This window comes from Pundamilia nyererei, unplaced genomic scaffold (genome assembly GCF_000239375.1).
Source record: "Pundamilia nyererei isolate P.nyererei 1_Seehausen unplaced genomic scaffold, PunNye1.0 scaffold00068, whole genome shotgun sequence".
NCBI lineage: Eukaryota > Metazoa > Chordata > Actinopteri > Cichliformes > Cichlidae > Pundamilia > Pundamilia nyererei.
The window spans coordinates 2577568-2595317 of record NW_005187469.1 but is presented as its reverse complement, the minus strand read 5'-3'; the positions used below and the strand labels follow the sequence as shown (position 1 = coordinate 2595317).

Here is a 17750-nt window from a genome sequence, read left to right as displayed (position 1 = left end):
GGGGGGGGCATTCTAATCAATTAGATGAATGGACAATGCTGCTTGCCACAGAACTCAAGAAGGGTATTTGAATGCAGAGGCTGTTGGAAGAGGGTTGTTTCAGAAAGTCTGGGGAAGCTTGTGTGTGGTTTTGTGTGTGTCTGCATTTGAAGTGTGTTTGTGAGTACAAATGCAATGCAAAAGCATTAGTCTGATACACTATCAGTCTTTTGATATTGCAGAAGACGAATCATACTGTGATTGCCTGGGAACAGAAAAATACTGTAAAAGAGTCAGTGAATAGATCATATATATAGATTGACAAAATTTCTTTCTTTTTTGTTATGTTATGGTGTAAACTGTCCTAATTCCTTTACTTAAATTGTCGCCGCCTGCTGACTGCCAGGGCTTTTCCTCATCCATAAAACACCTTTTAAAAAATGTTTGCAAGAAGGTGTAATCATAAAACGAGGTGAGGAAAAGAAAGCGAAGAGAAGATGATGACCAGAGGAGAGCAAAGCAAACTAATACAGAGCTGACGGGGAAGAAGAGCAATGTAGTTGGGTACAAAAGAATGAGAGGAATATTTAAAAGAGGTGACGATAACGGCTTGTCAAGCACTAAGTTGCACAGACCAGGAAGAAAATGGGAAACATAGGGTGACAAGATGTTGGGAAGAAATGTCAGAAATGCTGACTATTCAGTCTAAAAATCTTCAAGACCTGTGCTTTAAAAGTATTGTTAATATCTATAATTGACTTTAGCATCTATCACTAGCCCTAAGAGATGTGTGGTTATGATACATAATATTGTCACAGAACGCATTCCCAAGTGAAACAAAACATATAGCCATACAGTTACAAGAAAGATTTGTTTATCATTTTGCACAGTCATATCATATTTAGCAGTAGTGCATTATTGTTGTACAGAGCTAAGACTGAGAGTTGATGAACACATAATCATAGGAAAACACACAATAACTCCCACTCTCTGTTTCTCTGTCACACACACACACACACACACACACACAGCCATAGACTTATTGAATGGCACACTAGAGAACAGAGGAACATTTGTTGAGGGAGTCCGTCAGAGATAACGAACATCATATTAATGAATGCCTCAGTCAATCTCTTTGCTCCTCCCTCCTTGTTTGTCTGACTCTTTTCCTATGTACGCTCATTCGATACATGACTCGCTCTAACTTCCCTGCTGCTATCTTTGCCTCCAGTTCCTTCATATTCCAATCTCTCTGTCTCTCTCGCTCCTCCACTCTCTCGTTTCCCTTTTATTGTTGCATTCTCTCAACCTTTCTGTTGGCTGCACTATTTTCCTTTTTCCTGCAGCTCTGCAATTCAGAGACCACAACCACCTCCATCTAGTTCCACTGTTTCTGTTTTTTTTCCCTGTAAACTTTGTGTTGCAGAGCAATTAATCACTTTTCTTAGTCCTTGTGATTTTTCATATGGGAGAGTCTGACCCTTGTTGCGGGTACTCGCTACTGTGCTAGCTGGAAATGCCATCACCCATCTTTCCCCTCTCCTGTCTGTGCTTCCAAGCTCTCTCTTTGCCTCTCATTTACAGTGGAGGACATAATTATTTGATCCCCTGCTGAATTTGTAAGTTTGCTCACATACAAAGAAATGAACAGTGTCTCATTTTTATGGTAGCTTCATTTTAATGGAGAGAGTAAAAGTTTCAACCAAAAAAATACAGAAAAGAAACCACATTACATGAAAGTTATAAATTCATTTGCATGTCACTTAGTGATATAAGCATTTAATCCTCAAGAAAAACATGACTGAGTACTTGGTGGATAAACCCTTGTTGGCAAACATAATGGTAAGATGTTTCTTGTAGTTGGTCACCAGTTTTGCACACAATTCAGGAGAAATTTTGGTTCCACTCCTCTTTACAAAAACATTCTCAATCCTTTAAATTTCTTGGTGGACACCTGGCAACTCAGACTACCGTTTTTTCCCCCACAAATTTATATATAGAACCTACGTCAGGAGACTGACTGGCAACTTCACGTTGGCCTCTCCTCTCTTGCCTTTGTGGCCCTATGAATTGGGCTCTCAGTGCAGCAAATGCATTCTGTGCAGATGTCTTCAAATAAAAATGAAAATGGATTAGCACTGTACTGAATGCAATTTTTACTTTACAAAAAATAAGCAAAAAAATTGATTTATTTATTTAAACTTAGTTACAGCACACAAAATTCCTTAAATGAGATGGAATTCATTTTTTCCATCTTCACACTAACCTCTCTGATTCTATGTATCCCTCCTTGTTGCTTTGTGTCAGTACACAAACCCCCCATCCAAAACATGCAGTGTGTAATTTTACCTGTCACACTGGTCTAAATAAGCATGACTGAGTTCTGCAGTAGCAGCAACTGACTTAACATGATTCTCTGTGTCTCTCTCCCCCTGCTCTCCCCCTGCTCTCCCTCTGTTCCTCTAGCTTCAGATCAGACAGGAGTTTTATTCTACTTAAATGCAAAGTGCGGCTGTTTGCTTTGCTAGATGCAAAGAGAGCAAAAACTCAGGAGAGGGTCACTTTTTTCCCCTGCCTCGCAGTATAAAGTTTGACAGCAACTTATAGGTCACTGCTGAGTGCTAGATACTTTGAGAAAAACATAGAGGATTGACATGAAAATGCTTCAGTGCCCCAGAGAAGAATTATGGGACAGTGAGAGAGTTCCAGTAATCCTAATTTAACTAAAGCAGTGCTTCCTTATCCTTATCCAAGAAAAATGGATTAGATGAAATTGCATTTCCTGGCACAATACAATGCTGTTTTTCTATATCTTGAAATAAAGATTTAAGGAAAACAGAAATATTCCAGAGGTCATCTGATCAAAACTTTTACCAGGTGCAATCTGCAGTACAACTTAAACAATAACCAAGTAAGGTAATTCCCAGGAAATCGTTTTGCAGCCACGGCCAACAAGTCTGGGAATGTTTCCATGATTGAGCGCTATCGAGTGAATGAACTGTGAATTAACAAGTCTGTAACATGTACTGATTGTTTCATGGTGCACTGGCTTTAATAGTCCATTATGCGTTTAATTTAACACAGACACACGCGGGTTTTTGTTTGTGTCTGTGTGTTTTCATATACTCATTATTTATTCATTCACATACACATATATTCATTTTCCCCTTAAAAACAGTGGTTTAGATGAGAAGCATTGGGGGAGGTTTTTTTCTCTCCAGAAAGCCATTACAGTCTGCAACAGCCACTGGAACTGAGCTAGTAACTTCTCTCAGTCCTTAAAAAACACATGCTTCAGTTTTCGATTAAATATATCTTAACTTGACAGACTGATTGATTGATTTATCAATCTTTTGATTGATTTATAGGGAATGTTTACTTGCCCTCTGCTTATATTTTACACTAAAAATAAAAAAAAAAAGACTAAAGTTTTTGGTAGGCCAACCGGAAGGCCGGCGACAAAGGTGGGGACCCTCAGGCGACAGGCTGGGACTTCGCAGGGCACATAGTAGGCTCCGGTGACCCCTCAGACCACAGGTTCAGGCGGCACGGGTCCCTCTGGCTAAGTCACTGAGGCATGCGGAATCTGCAGGAAGCTGGAATGGGTCAGCTGAGCACCCAGCAGATGCAGGAAGTTGTGTTCAAGGACTACTGGGGTTCCAGAGTTGGCTGAGGCCACAAATTCATTCTCTGGATAGGCTTTGGGCAGAGCCTCAATCTCTGGGGGAATCCAGTTTTCGCAGCAGGGGAAACAGTCTCAGAAGGATCTGACCAGGAGGCACAAGCATCATTACTAGTCTCAAAATATACAGTTACAGGAGTAACAAGCTAAGGAACACAATATTCAGTCTCTGGGGCTGTTGGCTGATACACACGACACACTGACTCAACTTTCTCAGGCTGACCAACGCATGACAAAGTGGTGTAATTGACTCGCTTAGGAATATGATTAACTATTTTACATGGTACTTGCTAGGAAAAAGCAGTTTTAGGCAGAGCTGGCTTGGCAGCAGAAACAGTTTCAGAAGCAGGGGTTCTGTACAGACACAAATTTGCAAAAAATGTGTAAGTGTATCTTAAGTGTATCTTGCACTACAGAAAATTAAGATAATAAAGCAAAACATATTACAGAATTTATGTAGCTTGCCACTGCAGCTAAGAAATTACAGAGTTAAGTTTGTGAAAGCTATTAAAATGCATAAAGTGACCAAAAAAGTTAAGACCCATGTCCGGTGCAATCCACTCTAGAGACCCCTATTCTCCTTCTGACAGCTAGAAAGGAAAGCATCTTCACCCTAACACGCTATGTTGTACTGGGCAGCTTGTTATAAATGTAGATAAATGTTTAATTTATGCTACAGTGTTGTATCTGTTTGCCCACAGACAAACATGCTCCTGTGAAATCCTCCAAAATCCAAACTGCACATTGCCCAACATGCATAATGCTGTGTATTGGCCAAATACTGATTGGTTGACTAGTGGACCTGTCAGGAAAAGAAGTGACAGCAGTTTAGTACAAACGAGAGACGTGCAAAGAAAAAAAAAAAAGAAATCAAAGATCAAAAATTACATTATGAAAAGTAGGCAGTGGCTGCTATGGACACATCTAATTGCTTTTAACACTTGGTTTAACCTCAGCTCCTTATATGTTTTAACTTTGCTCTTCTCTGTATTTGTCTGACAGATCAAAAACGGCACAAGGAAACCCACAAACCGGTTGTACCACATTTATTGATACTTCCACATCAGAAAACAGACTCTCTCTCTCTGTGTAGATGGGCGGTCTGAAGCTGCCCACAGACTGCCAACGGACTGTGACTTAAGACCACAGAATGAATAAACAAGTCAATTATAATATAAAATGCATGTTGCTTTAAAAGTTGAAGGTTTTCACAAAGGCAATATTTATTGCAAGATCAGTTTTGTTAATGTATTTTTTGATGTATTCAAATAAGTACTTATTTCATATATGTATATTTTTACCTTCACTTGGTTGCCCTGAAATCATAATTCTACAGAATCATGATGTGACTACAGCCTGGCTTTTTTCATTAACTACTTAGGTCAGGGTCATAGATTATAAATGAGAGGCAAACCTAAATCATGGAAATAATACAGTTTTTTGGCTACGCCTCCTCCAACGCATGGATTAGAAACGTATTAGCAGGACAGTACTGTGAACGTTAAAACTACAAACCCCAGAGGTCTCCATATTCAAATCCTTTCCCGCTGATTGGATAACGTAGGATCCAATCGCTTGGTCGAGACGTGTCTCGCATTCATAGCATCCTTCCGTCATGGCGTCTGTTTGGGCTAAATCCATTGTTAACCTGCAGGTCTTGGCTGTTTTTTTCTGCCTAATGGTATGTCTGCCACCGGGGGGAGGACAGAAGAAGAAAGAGGTAATGTTTCAACCGTAAAAATGTGTTTTTCATGTAAAATGGCCACGCTACTCACTGAAAGGGATGTGCAGGTTTAACCTACCGGTGTTTTTTAAGCTAGTCTGGGTTAGTCAGAATTCCCAGGAAGTAACTCAGAGAGAGGCTCTTGACATGCCGTTTCTTAGTTGCAATAAATTCCATTGGTGCCAATATGTGTTTTAAAGAAAAGTCTTATTAAAAAGGTGTGCTTGTCACGTTTTCTGCGTCACTACGCCCTCCTGTGTTTCTGACGATGACAAAAGGACACGCATGAATAAGCAGAGCAAGCTAATGCGGGCTGTCAACAGCTGCTGCATGCAAAGTGTGTTTTGTTTGGAAAGAGTTTCTATTGGTGCTTTTTGGCACTGCTCACTCAAACACTGGTGCAGTGTGGCGAGTAATGACTTTATTTTGAAATCTGTCAGAATAGGAAGTGTTACGGTTTACTTATTAGTAGTTTAATAATGCTGGTGAGGATGCCAGAATACCCACAACTGATAGCAGCGTGCTGAGGTTTCTGTGATGCGCCGGTTGCCGGATTAGTAAAAGAGGGTGGTGTGGTTTTATTGAAGTTATAGTGGAACAGTTTAATCCAAAAGGATAGTGAGGGGAAAGTCATTGTAATGTATTTACAATATGAATAAGGTCTGTTCACTAGCTTTGTATTTGATTCATTAAAGTAAGTAATACATGTTCTGAGTTACAATATAAGCCTCCTAATTATATCAACAACAGGCATATGACACATATTTTAGCAATTTTGGGATGATGTGCAACGTTGGTATTGCTTTATTATTTGTTCTTGATTTAGGGGCGATCGTGGCTCAAGAGTTGGGAGTTTGCCTTGTTGCCGGAAGGTTGCCGGTTCGAGCCCCGGCTCGGCCAGTCTCTGTTGTTGTGTCCTTGGGCAAGACACTTCACCTACCGCCTACTGGTGTTGGCCAGAGGGGCCGATGGCGCAATATGGCATCCTCGCTTCTGTCAGTCTGTGGCTACAGTCTACAGTCTGTGGCTACAACTGTAGCTTGCCTCCACCAGTGTGTGAGTGTGTGTGTGAATGGGTGGATGACTGGGTGTGTGAAGCGCTTTGGAGTCCTTAGGGGGGACTAGTAAAAGCGCTATACAAAGAAAGGCCATTTACCATTTAGTTCTAGTCATAGTCTTTTGACTAAATATGGACGTAGTGTTTTGTGGGAGAAACGTTTCGTCACTCATCCAAGTGACTTCTTCAGTCTCAGCTGACTGCAGGTTTCCCCAATCTTATAAACAGTACAGCACAATGACTGAAACCAGCCCACTAAAGGAACAATGGGCTGGGAGGTCAGTTCCTTAATCATAATTATGCAATTATCCTTCAGTGGGCTGATATTTTGGGGGTTTTCATGAGAAACAAGGAGCATGACAGCTAGCTGAACCACCCTTTCAACACTGTTTCCTGCATGCAGATCAAATTGTGAGTGTCTAACCTTATTGCACAAGAGATTTCTTTTGATTGAAGCACTTCATCTTGCCTTTCTTCTAGGGATGTTCCTAGTGACTAATTTTTAAATCAACTAAATGTGAAAAAAGAATTAGGCTAACTGACCAGTCAAAAACTAAGAAACCCTGAGCTACCAAGTTAAATCTGAGAACTGTTTAATGAACATGTTTAATGACAAAGTCTTATGTTTCCAACCTCCTTAATGGCATATGTGTCAAGACTTAAAATTTTAACAACAGGCTTTAGTAGTTTTTGTTTGAACATGTAGTTTTTATTGCTTTTTGATAACATCAAATGTAGATATCATCTGTGATGCAAATATCTAAAGAAATAAAAGTGTAGAACCTCATGCTTGTTTGGTCATAAAATCTTGAGCACCTTTTGTAAATGGCTCTTGACTGCACTGTCAACCAAAATGGTTATCATATTGGGTGGTGATGCAGGAAGTGGAGTCCGCATCTAGTCAGATTTAGAAGTAGTTTTAGGTAAACTCGTCAGCATTCAGCACTGGAGCTAAGAGTATCGGACTGTGTAGAAAAGAGCTACAAAGCACAGCATGTATCAGGCTCTTTTTTTTCTCCATCATATGTTTTCCTATTTTATTTATTGATAGAACATCATATTTTTAAATATATGTAGCCAGACATTTTGTGCTACCAATCTACAATCTACACAAACACAGTAAAAGCCTGATGCTCCCAGCATCAACTAGGGAGTTGAAACAGGAACACTTTATTTTTAAAACCTTAACATTCTGTAAATTTAGACCAAGCCATGTTTAAAATTACATTAATTCTGCTTTTGAACTGTTTGCAGTACATTCATCTTTAAACTAGCACTCCTAAAGTTTTTACCCAACAATTAGAATCAGTGATAGTGCCACTGGCACTGAAAATGCAAAAGTGCAAGGTTTTTTGTTTTAAATTTTGACCTATTTTATAATAAAAAAAAAGATGCAAACTTTTTTGTATTGTACTTTTTAAAACATGAATACAAAGGGCATATTAGATGCTTGCCTGTGACTCTAGATGCTTGCCTGACAACACAGAATACAGAATTAAGCATTAAATAAGCAGGTTCAAATTTAATAAGCAGAGCCACAAAAGTATAAAAATGATATATTAGCTCTCTGGGATATCTAGATGTTCTAGACCAGATTGGATTTTATAGTCCTTTGCCATTGTAGGAATTTTATTTGTCTACATAGTCATGATCAGTGGATTTGTATGTGGGTAACTTCAGTTCAATAACAGGTTTTTGTTGGTTTATCTGCAGAGTTGATTGTAACTTGTGTTGTGATTCTATCCTGTAATGGTTTCCATTATTAAAATCACAAGATCATTTTCTTCCCTTTCATTTCCTTTAGCTATATGTGGTGAAGTTATTTACCTAAAGTCTGATGAACCCTGCTGACTATAGTATGTTGAGCAGTTATATATTTTTATAGACCACGGGACTTGGATCAAGTCAGAATGCTGTTGTGCCTTTCCTGTTGGACCACTTCATCAACACCTTTCTTCTGAGCTGACTTTGAAAATGAATAGAAAATTAATTGAGTGGACTAATTGTGGAATGAGTATAAGAAAGAATGCATGGACAAATACATGACAGGTGAATGAACATCTGAATGAATGAATTGAATGTGTCAACTAATGAATGAACAAAGAACTGACTGAGTGTAAGAAATGATGAATAAATAACTGATTAGCCACTGATGAAAAAGTGCTTGAATGAGTGAGCAAATGAATGAATAATTGAAAATGGCAAGTTTGCCTTGCAGCTTGCTGTAAACCCTTTCTGTCACTACTTCTAATGGCTTGGGAGGTGTATCTGTAATTAATGTGCCATATTGTATCTAGGAGACTTTCAATAATTATAAAGTAACAACTTCAGGCTTGTGTATCTTTATGAAAATGAAAAAATGAAAATGTGTTACTATATAAATAATCCGTTTTGTGTAGTTTGTGGGAAACTGTGGCTGGTTTAAACCAAATTTGTAATGTCTTGTTAAGTGGCAATGACAATGAATAGATTTAAAAAATAGATTATTATAAAATTCTTATTTGTAACATTATTCATGCAAGGGTAGTAAGTGCATCAGTGCTTATTTGCAGCAATGCTTTGCTTCACTTTCACAAAAATGCACAGGGGAGTTGCCTGTTATAGTCACAGTCTGTTAGACACTGACCGGCTCAAGGACACCTCTGCATTACCTAATGAGTGGCAGAAAAAGCATTTCTCAATTACTTACCCGGCTTAAATTTATCCAGCTATTATTAGTTTGCTTCTCTGACATTGAACCGCCTCTCTTTAAAACTTTGGAGTTAAAGTATTTTGTCTGCCAACATTTAACTTTGGACCATCCTTTATAAAGTACCAAATAGAAGAGAGGAGGTAGTCACACTTACACACACGCACACACACAAACAAAACACACAGCACACACACACACACACACACACACACACACAGAGTGAGAGACAGCCATACTTTCGATGAGCCACAGGAGAAATATTGAGGGGTTATAATGTGAGAAATGTATTTTCCCAGTTGCCTGCCAGAGGCCATAGCAGGAGAGGTGGAGGAGGCGGAGGAAGATCTTATTTAGCTGGAAATGGACAAAATGGTGAAGCAGCACTTTGTATTCCTCTCACCAATTTCTGCTCTCCCTCACTGCCCTTTCCTCTGGCTCTGGCCAATGTATGATTTAACTCTAAACTGTAGTGAAGGATAACATGATCTGAATGTTAAAGGTAAAGCTGTTAAATATTTAAATTTTCTTTTGTTAAAGAAGTACACATAGGTTTGCATATTTGTTTGTTTTTTGGCTTTAGTCACTTAACTGGAACTAGATCATAGCTTTAGCTAGGGCTGTGCGATATGACCAAAATCTCATATCCCGATATAAGAATTCTATCATCCGATAACGATATAAATCACAAAAATGTAACATTTTCTGTAAATTCTGTGAGTCTCGGGCAGCTCGACTTGCGGGAAGTGTTTCCAGCTGCGCGTCATGTAGCTGGAGTCGAGTGTTTTAACAGATGCATGAAACGATACATTTTTAGACATAAGTTGTAACGGCCGCCATTTTCTTTGTGAGTATTTATTACACGGCGTGCTGCGGGGGAAGGCCTGTTCTAACGTTTGAGTCTAAGGTTTATTTTTTAGCACCTGGCAGCTCTTGTTTACTTTTTCATCCGTAAATAATCTGCTCTTTCACGTGATTCAGTTTATTTTGAAAAGTCTCAACAGGATCTTGAGCTTTATTGTGAAAGGTTTATGTGGAACATAAACAAGCGGACACGCGATGCTGTTACCGTCGTTGTTGCTAACCACAAAGCATAAAAACAGGCGCTTGTCCGTCCGTAGTGTGGTTATATTAAATATAAGAGAAAGAGAGAACTTTAAGAAATTAATATAGCCACTACATGGAGAAACCTTTGGAATGCAAGCATGCTGATCCACACAGGTATGCACACAGGTGTACACACGGGTATTCACAGACGCGGACTACAGCTTTCTTGGCTGCTGCCTCAAAGCACATTGTGCGCTGTCTATCTTGCGTGCTGCACAATATCGTTTATTATTTAGTATCTACTGATATCTACTGCTAGCTAGTTTATTGTGATGGTGCCGTTTTTTTTTTTATTATGTTGCTCTTTGTTGTTTGCTTTCTCTTCTGCTTTTTTTCTCCATACAGGTGACCCAGGTGTTTTTTGTTTTTTTTGTTTCCCCCCCTTCTCACCGTCTCTTCTCCCCTTTGGTTTTCTTTCTCTCCCTCTCTTTCTTTCATTCTTTCTCCCTGTCCTGTCCCGTTTGTAGAAACTGAAAATAAAATAAATTCATAATTATAATAAAGGTCAGTCAAATGGACCAATATGGCAAGGCCATGATGATCCACTTGGTAAAATAAATCCGGTTGGCATCTTTCTTGGCCTTAAGACAACAATTCTGATGGCTAAAGATCCAAATGGGACACACACAAAAAAAGAAGAAATTAATATAGCCACTACAGTGACCATCAGAACGATGAAAAAATATTGCCGTAAACAGTTTATTTTGCGACACCACGAGACAAACGATAGCGTAAAATGAAGCGATAGACGTTTTTATATCGTCATCCGATATATATCGTTATATCGAACAGCACTAGCTTTAGCTCATATTTATTATTTTATTTTATTTTTTGAAAGTTTTGTAATTATGACAGTCATCCACATGAAAAAAACAAACAAAAAAACCCCCTAACAAACAAACATAATATGCACTGACAATAACATAATGGCACAGTGAAACCCTCAGATCTGCCCGGTCTGGGGGAGCTCCCCTCCACGTCTTTATGTCGTCAGGTTTTTGCTACCGTCCACGCAGCACTTTACAGTTCATCCCTGATGATATTCGGAAGGGTATTTCCAGTCTCTTTTATGAGCTGCCGTCTAAAAAACAGTGACCACGTCCTTAGCAGGCCTTCCTTCTTCCAGTAGTTGCGTGAAAATACTTAGTTAAGCTCTGGTTATATAACCCACCACCCATCATCCCACATTACCAAAAAAATGTTAGCTCGTATTTATTAAAATACATTTTTGAGATTTTGTCCAGTCTGCATACAAGGGATCTCTTATTGATTCTTAAATAATGTAATTGAACATTCTATGGGAGGAAGTTCAGGCAAGTTAGGATGGTTTGCAAACTGGAATCCGGTTGTTCAGTGATGACGCGACGAATCCTACTTCCGGGTCTAAAGTAGTCTGCGTTTAATATGGCTTTTGTGTTGTTAACATGTTTAATGTTATGTATTTTCTTCTATTTGATCTCAAAAAGCTCCTAAAACAGTCAGTGATCACTGTTGACCTCCCTCGGCTTTTATTACCGCTAATCATTTATTTAACCTCAGTTTTTAAAACCTTAGGATGTAACTACAGCCCAGCCCATGCAGCAGTATATGAATGACTAACCTGGTATTATGGATGGATTATCTCAGTTGTTCTCCTGGCTGAAGTTTGGTCCTTTTACAGCATCCTGCCATGCGATTACATTTGTTCCTGACCACCGAGAACACTCACGTTAACTTTTATCGAGTGGAAAAAAAGTTAGCTTGTTTACTTGGCCAGTGGTGTTTGTAGAGAAGTCTGACTATGCAAGCTATGGATTAGAGCAGCAATTTGCTAGCAACCAAAGCAATCAAGAGGAGGTTTATGGTGCAGTCCTTTGCCAACAGGTCAGGAAATTCACTTTTATCCTAGCAACCAGAGATTGCCAGGAGGTCATTGCCCAGTTTCTTGGCCTGTGTGTCAGAAGGCTTAGGATATTCTTGAAAAGTATATTGGAACCTCTATTTGGAAACATGTTTGCATTCTCCGTACAGAATGAAGTAAATCTCCTTTGTCACTATGAGTGGACAAATAACAAAAAGCAGAAAAATAGGTAAAATCTGTAGCTACTATAAAAACTTTGTGACCTACTGTACATTTTGCACAAACTGAACATTGTTCTAGCACATTTATTGTTGGCATGTATACTGCGTGGACAATCGGGCTGGGATTTGATTCCTCAAAACCAATTCTTAAGGTGTGCTGGCAGAGCACATCAAAATTTTATTTATAGTTGATCTAAACAGTCACTCTAGTTTGCAGAGTTAAAAGACAGCTATCATGGGGTGTATGCAATATCCTTTAAAAACAGCACACGCTGTCCGATAATCCCTTCAGAGTCAGATCAATAGCTTTGCACTGGGAGTGACACATGAAAAGTGCCACAAAATCTTTGAGCAAGTGATGAAAATAAAGGACAGTGAGAGAGTGCTAGAAAGAGAAGTTCAATGTCTGGCTTATTTATCACCTCCACACAGCTGCTTCTGTGCAAAGTGGGAATGAATGATGGATCATTGTTTTCTGAATGTTACAAATAATTGCAACATAGACAATATCTGATGAGTGTTGGAAAAGTGTAAGGTAAAGCATTAAAAATGTCTGTAGTAACTCTGATAAATTATTCTTTAGTGGTAAAAGGAGAAGTATTTAGACCGGGGGTGTCAAACATAAAGCTCAGGGGCTAGAATAGTCCCGGCAAACCATTTGGCTTACTGGAAGGTTGGAAAATGTAAAAGACTGCAAAGATTGTGTGATTTTAGACTGTATTTTCATAAGTTTCTAAGTTATGTTTCCCACAATGTAAAATGTGAAATGAGATTGAAATTCCTGATCAAGACTGATGATAACAAAAAAAACAAATTAAAATAAATAAACAAATAACTTAGGCAACAGTGCTGAAGCCTGCCTTGTTTTTAATTCCTACTTTTTGTGACTAAGTTAGAGGAAGAAATGGTCATTGAGAGAGAAAGAATATTTATATCCCTTCAGTAAGCCCTCGTTCATCACACCGGCTCTGCTAGATATTAGAGCTGGTTGTGTTTCTGTCTCAAGGCTGACCGCAGCACAAAGAAAGAACCGGTGTAAGCACTTCCTATACCTAGGTATGTGGAATCAGGGGAGGTAAAGAGAAAAAAGTTCAGGGCGGCAGGCAAGAAGAAATTATATATCTTCAGAGAGATAGAGATTGCAAAGTAGTGGGCTTGCTACCACACCCAGGGACCAGTCTAATAAGTGGATAGGAATAATAAGAGACTGCTACCTCTGCACACAGAGGCCCAATAAACTACTGGGTAGGCCCTTCAGGGCATAACCCAAGCGACTTCCACAGTTTAGACTGGGGCTTATAAAGCTGTGTAAGCAGTACTGACTCTTGGTTTTCTGTCTGACTTGTTCATGGGAAATGCTAGCTTACAAGTTACAAATTTTGCTGATTGATTTTAAAGAACCAGCAGATACTGAGAAAATGTGTGGTTCTTTTTGTTGTATCATGTTATATTTTGATGTTTAATGCACTGTGCTGATTTATGTTCTTGAATTTGCATCCATTACCATCTTAAAATATTAAAATATTAAATATTAAAATTTACACGAAACACTTAAGAATCTAGTCAATAGGGTTTTATTTTTGAAAAGGCTGCAGTAGCTTTTGACATCATGCATTAGTCTCTGATTAACCCAGTTTAGCTGGAAACATTATTTATTTGGCACATTGCTGGATTAATTAGAGAAAAACAGACTAAAGACTGTCCAAAAAGGGCTTAAGCAATTTCTGTTAAAAATAACACTACATGTCACGGAATTGTGATTGTTAAGAAGTGCAGCTTTGTGTTTGAGTCTAATTTTAGTCTTTTAAGTGAAAAATAAATTAATAAATAAAAGAAGATTAAATTCTGCAAGACACAAACAATTTCATTACTGGGAGGAATGTATGCTGTGAAGATGATGCTTCTGTCACAGTTGCTTTATTTCTGTCAGAACTTCCTCATCTATCTTACTAAAAACTATTTTATAAGACTGGGTGACTCAGTGATTCTCCATTTTATATGGAATTATAAACCCCATAGAATTAGGAAGGACCAATTCTGCAAGAGAATGAGGGAGGGCTGGCATTACTTAATTTAATTTTGTATTTATTACGGGTCCACTGTTTCTTGCTCTGGTTTTCATTGGATAGATGAGAACTTCCTGGATGGTAAGAGATAAGGCGTGCATTGCTATAGCAATCATGTCCCCTACTTGGAGACATAAATCTTGTTATAGATAAAATCTGTGTTCCATACAACCCCATGATCTATAATGCAATCCATAATACAGGGTGGGCCATTTATATGGATACACCGTAATAACATGGGAATGGTTGGTGATATTAAAGTCCTGTTTGTGGCACATTAGTATATGTGAGGGGGCAAACTCCTCAAGATGGGTGGTGACCATGGTGGCAATTTAGAAGTCGGCCATCTTGGATACAACTTTTGTTTTTTCATTAGGAAGAGGGCCATGTGACACATCAAACCTATTGGTAATGTCACAAGAAAAACAATGGTGTGCTTGGTTTCAACTTGACTTTATTCTTTCATGAGTTATTTACAAGTTTCTGACCACTTATAAAATGTGTTCAATGTGCTGCCCATTGTGTTGGAGAAATGCCAGCACAGGCATCCAGTATCCGTAGTTTCAGGTGCTGCACACCTCGTATCTTCACACAATAGACAATTGCCTTCAAATGACCCCAAAGATAAAAGTCTAAGGGGGTCAGATCGGGAGACCTTGGGGGCCATTCAACTGGCCCACGACGACCAATCCACTTTCCAGGAAACTGTTCATCTAGGAATGCTCGGACCTGGCACCCATAATGTGGTGGTGCACCATCTTGCTGGAAAAACTCAGGGAACGTGCCAGCTTCAGTGTATAAAGAGGGAAACACATCATCATGTAGCAATTTCAAATATCCAGTGGCCTTGAGGTTTCCATTGATGAAGAATGGACCCACTATCGTTGTACCCCATATACCACACCAAACCATCACTTTTGTTGCTCCAACAGTCTTGGAGGGATCCATCCAATGTGGGTTAGTGTCAGACCAATAGCGGTGGTTTTGTTTGTTAACTTCACCATTCACATAAAAGTTTGCCTCATCACTGAACAAAATCTTCTGTGTGAACTGAGGGTCCTGTTCCAATTTTTGTTTTGCCCATTCTGCAAATTCTGTGCGCCGATCTGGGTCATCCTCGTTGAGATGCTCCAGTAGCTGGAGTTTGTAAGGGTGCCATTTGTGAGTAGCTAATATCCACCAAAGGGATGTTCGACTAATGCCACTCTCCAGTGACATGCGGCGAGTTCTACGCTGTGGGCTCTTGCTGAATGAAGCTAGGACAGCCACTGATGTTTCTTCATTAGTGACAGTTTTCTTGCGTTCACATTTCGGCAAATCCAACACTGAACCAGTTTCAGGAAACTTAGCAAGCAGTTTGCTGACTGTAACATGGGAGATGGGTGGTCTCGTAGGGTGTCATGCATTGAAATCTGCTGCAATGACCCGGTTACTGCGTTCACCAGATATCAACACAATTTCGATCCGCTCCTCACGTGTTAACCTCTTCGACATGTCAATGGCTGTGAACGAAGAGAAACTTGTAAATAACTCATGAAAAAATAAAGTTACGTTGAAACCAAGCACACCATTGTCACCCTGTACAATTAAAATGTTTGAACTGGAAAAAATATGGAATACTAATAAATATTGGACCACTCTTTTTTTTTCATTAATTAATTTTCTTTTACATTGAATATAAAATGGTCCATTCCTCCACAAAGTGGAGTTTTTCTTCTGTTGCCAATAAAACCCAAACCCAAAAAGGCATAATGGTGCCACATTTTGCACATAGAAATGTTTCATTGTACTTCCAGTTAATTCAAGGGTTATTTTGTTTGGATCTTGCTCATTAGCCATAGTTATCTGAATTATTGATGCACTAGTGTCAGGCCTGCTTTCGGAGTGACTGATGGCCCATGCTGCTACGTCATTTTCCACCCCTGTTATTTCTCCCTTTCTATCTCTGTTTTCACCCCCTTGAATTTCCAGCATGTGTATCTAATTTCTGAGTGGGAAAAAGATTTTCCACCCTTCCTCCCATTATCCACCCTCTTTCTGCTCTCTTGTCATGTCTCATGTTTTTTTTTTCCAGTAATCACCCTTTTCTGCCCTGCCATGTAACATTTTCATAATTATGTTGTTAGAGATGAAATGGTATGAAAATTTTATTTGATGATTATTGTGACCAAAATGATCACAGTTATCATAATCATTGCACAACTAAAATATGTGGAAAATGTTCAAGAAGTACTGATGCACACAATGATTTATAATTAATTCTTCATACTGCATATAAAATGTGCAAAAGTGCTGCTTTTGTAGGAAACCAAAAGTTTGGGTCGTCTTTTGACACATAAAAACATTTAAAACATTAACTAAAAGACATTCCTTTCGCGTTCTATAGGTTGCATTTAAGCAAATGAGATGACCTAGGCCCACTTTACAATATGGAGTCACAAGATGACGATGATACAATGAACGCAAAAACTGACAAATATTAACAGTCATCATTTGAGTCTACTTTTTCTGTTGAAGCTGTTTTTTTTTGTTTGTTTGTTTTTTTTTTTAACCGACTTGAGTCTTACCGGCTTTTAAGGAACCCTGTATTTGTTTGGGTGACTCTGCAGCCTGTGACCATTTGCAGTCAGTGAACATAGTCTGCAGACACACAATGAGAAAAGTAACACTGAACTCTTACATTATTGACAAGCTTTTCACAAGTTAGATAGAGAAGCTACGATATTTCTGTCCTGCTATGAAAGTGTCTACATCATACACTGAACTAAAAGTTAATTTAGCCTGCATTCACTATAATGTGGAGGTTATGAAGAGATTTTGTATGTGTCTGTACACAGGGTGACCATTTTCTCTAAAGTTTCTTGGCACTCTTAAAATCCAAAGTAAGACCGAACTTTAGACTTAGTCCATTTCGACAGCTGCAAAGCCTTTAAAACACTTCTACTGCCTCCCGTGTTTTTATAGACTCAAAGCAACCTCGTGATGCAGAATTTCTTTGTTTGTTAAACTGTAACAAAGACATTGCGGTGTGCCCACAAATTACACAAAAACGTGGTAGAAGGCATGTTTTTGTTTAATTAAATTACTATTTTGGTATAAACATAACCTTAGAGATTCACTTACTAAACAGAAAATCTACCTGCATTTGGTGCTTGGCTGTCACTTTTGAACCCTGATCCCTACATTTCTTCATTACTCATTATGGAAAATGCATTGTTGCCATATTGCTTTATATCTTTATATTTTATTTTTCCTGTCAACTCTCTTCTCATTCAATCTTCCTTTAGACCCCCCCCCCCAAAAAAAAAACAAACAAAAAAAAACAACAACTTTATTCCTAAACTTCTGTCTCCCTGCTTCTGTTCCCTTTCTGCACACCCCACCAC

General features: G+C 38.8%; 1 protein-coding gene across 1 annotated transcript in view; it reads left to right on the top strand.

Moving 5' to 3' along the window:
* Positions 1-5215: 5215 nt before the first annotated feature.
* Positions 5216-17750, top strand: part of LOC102210641 (tumor suppressor candidate 3) — a 77810-nt gene continuing 65275 nt past the window's right edge. Inside the window, exon 1 of the mRNA XM_005736301.1 lies at positions 5216-5381. Coding sequence (XP_005736358.1) covers positions 5277-5381 — 105 coding nt within the window. The 5' untranslated portion in view covers positions 5216-5276. The remainder of the gene's footprint in view (positions 5382-17750) is intronic.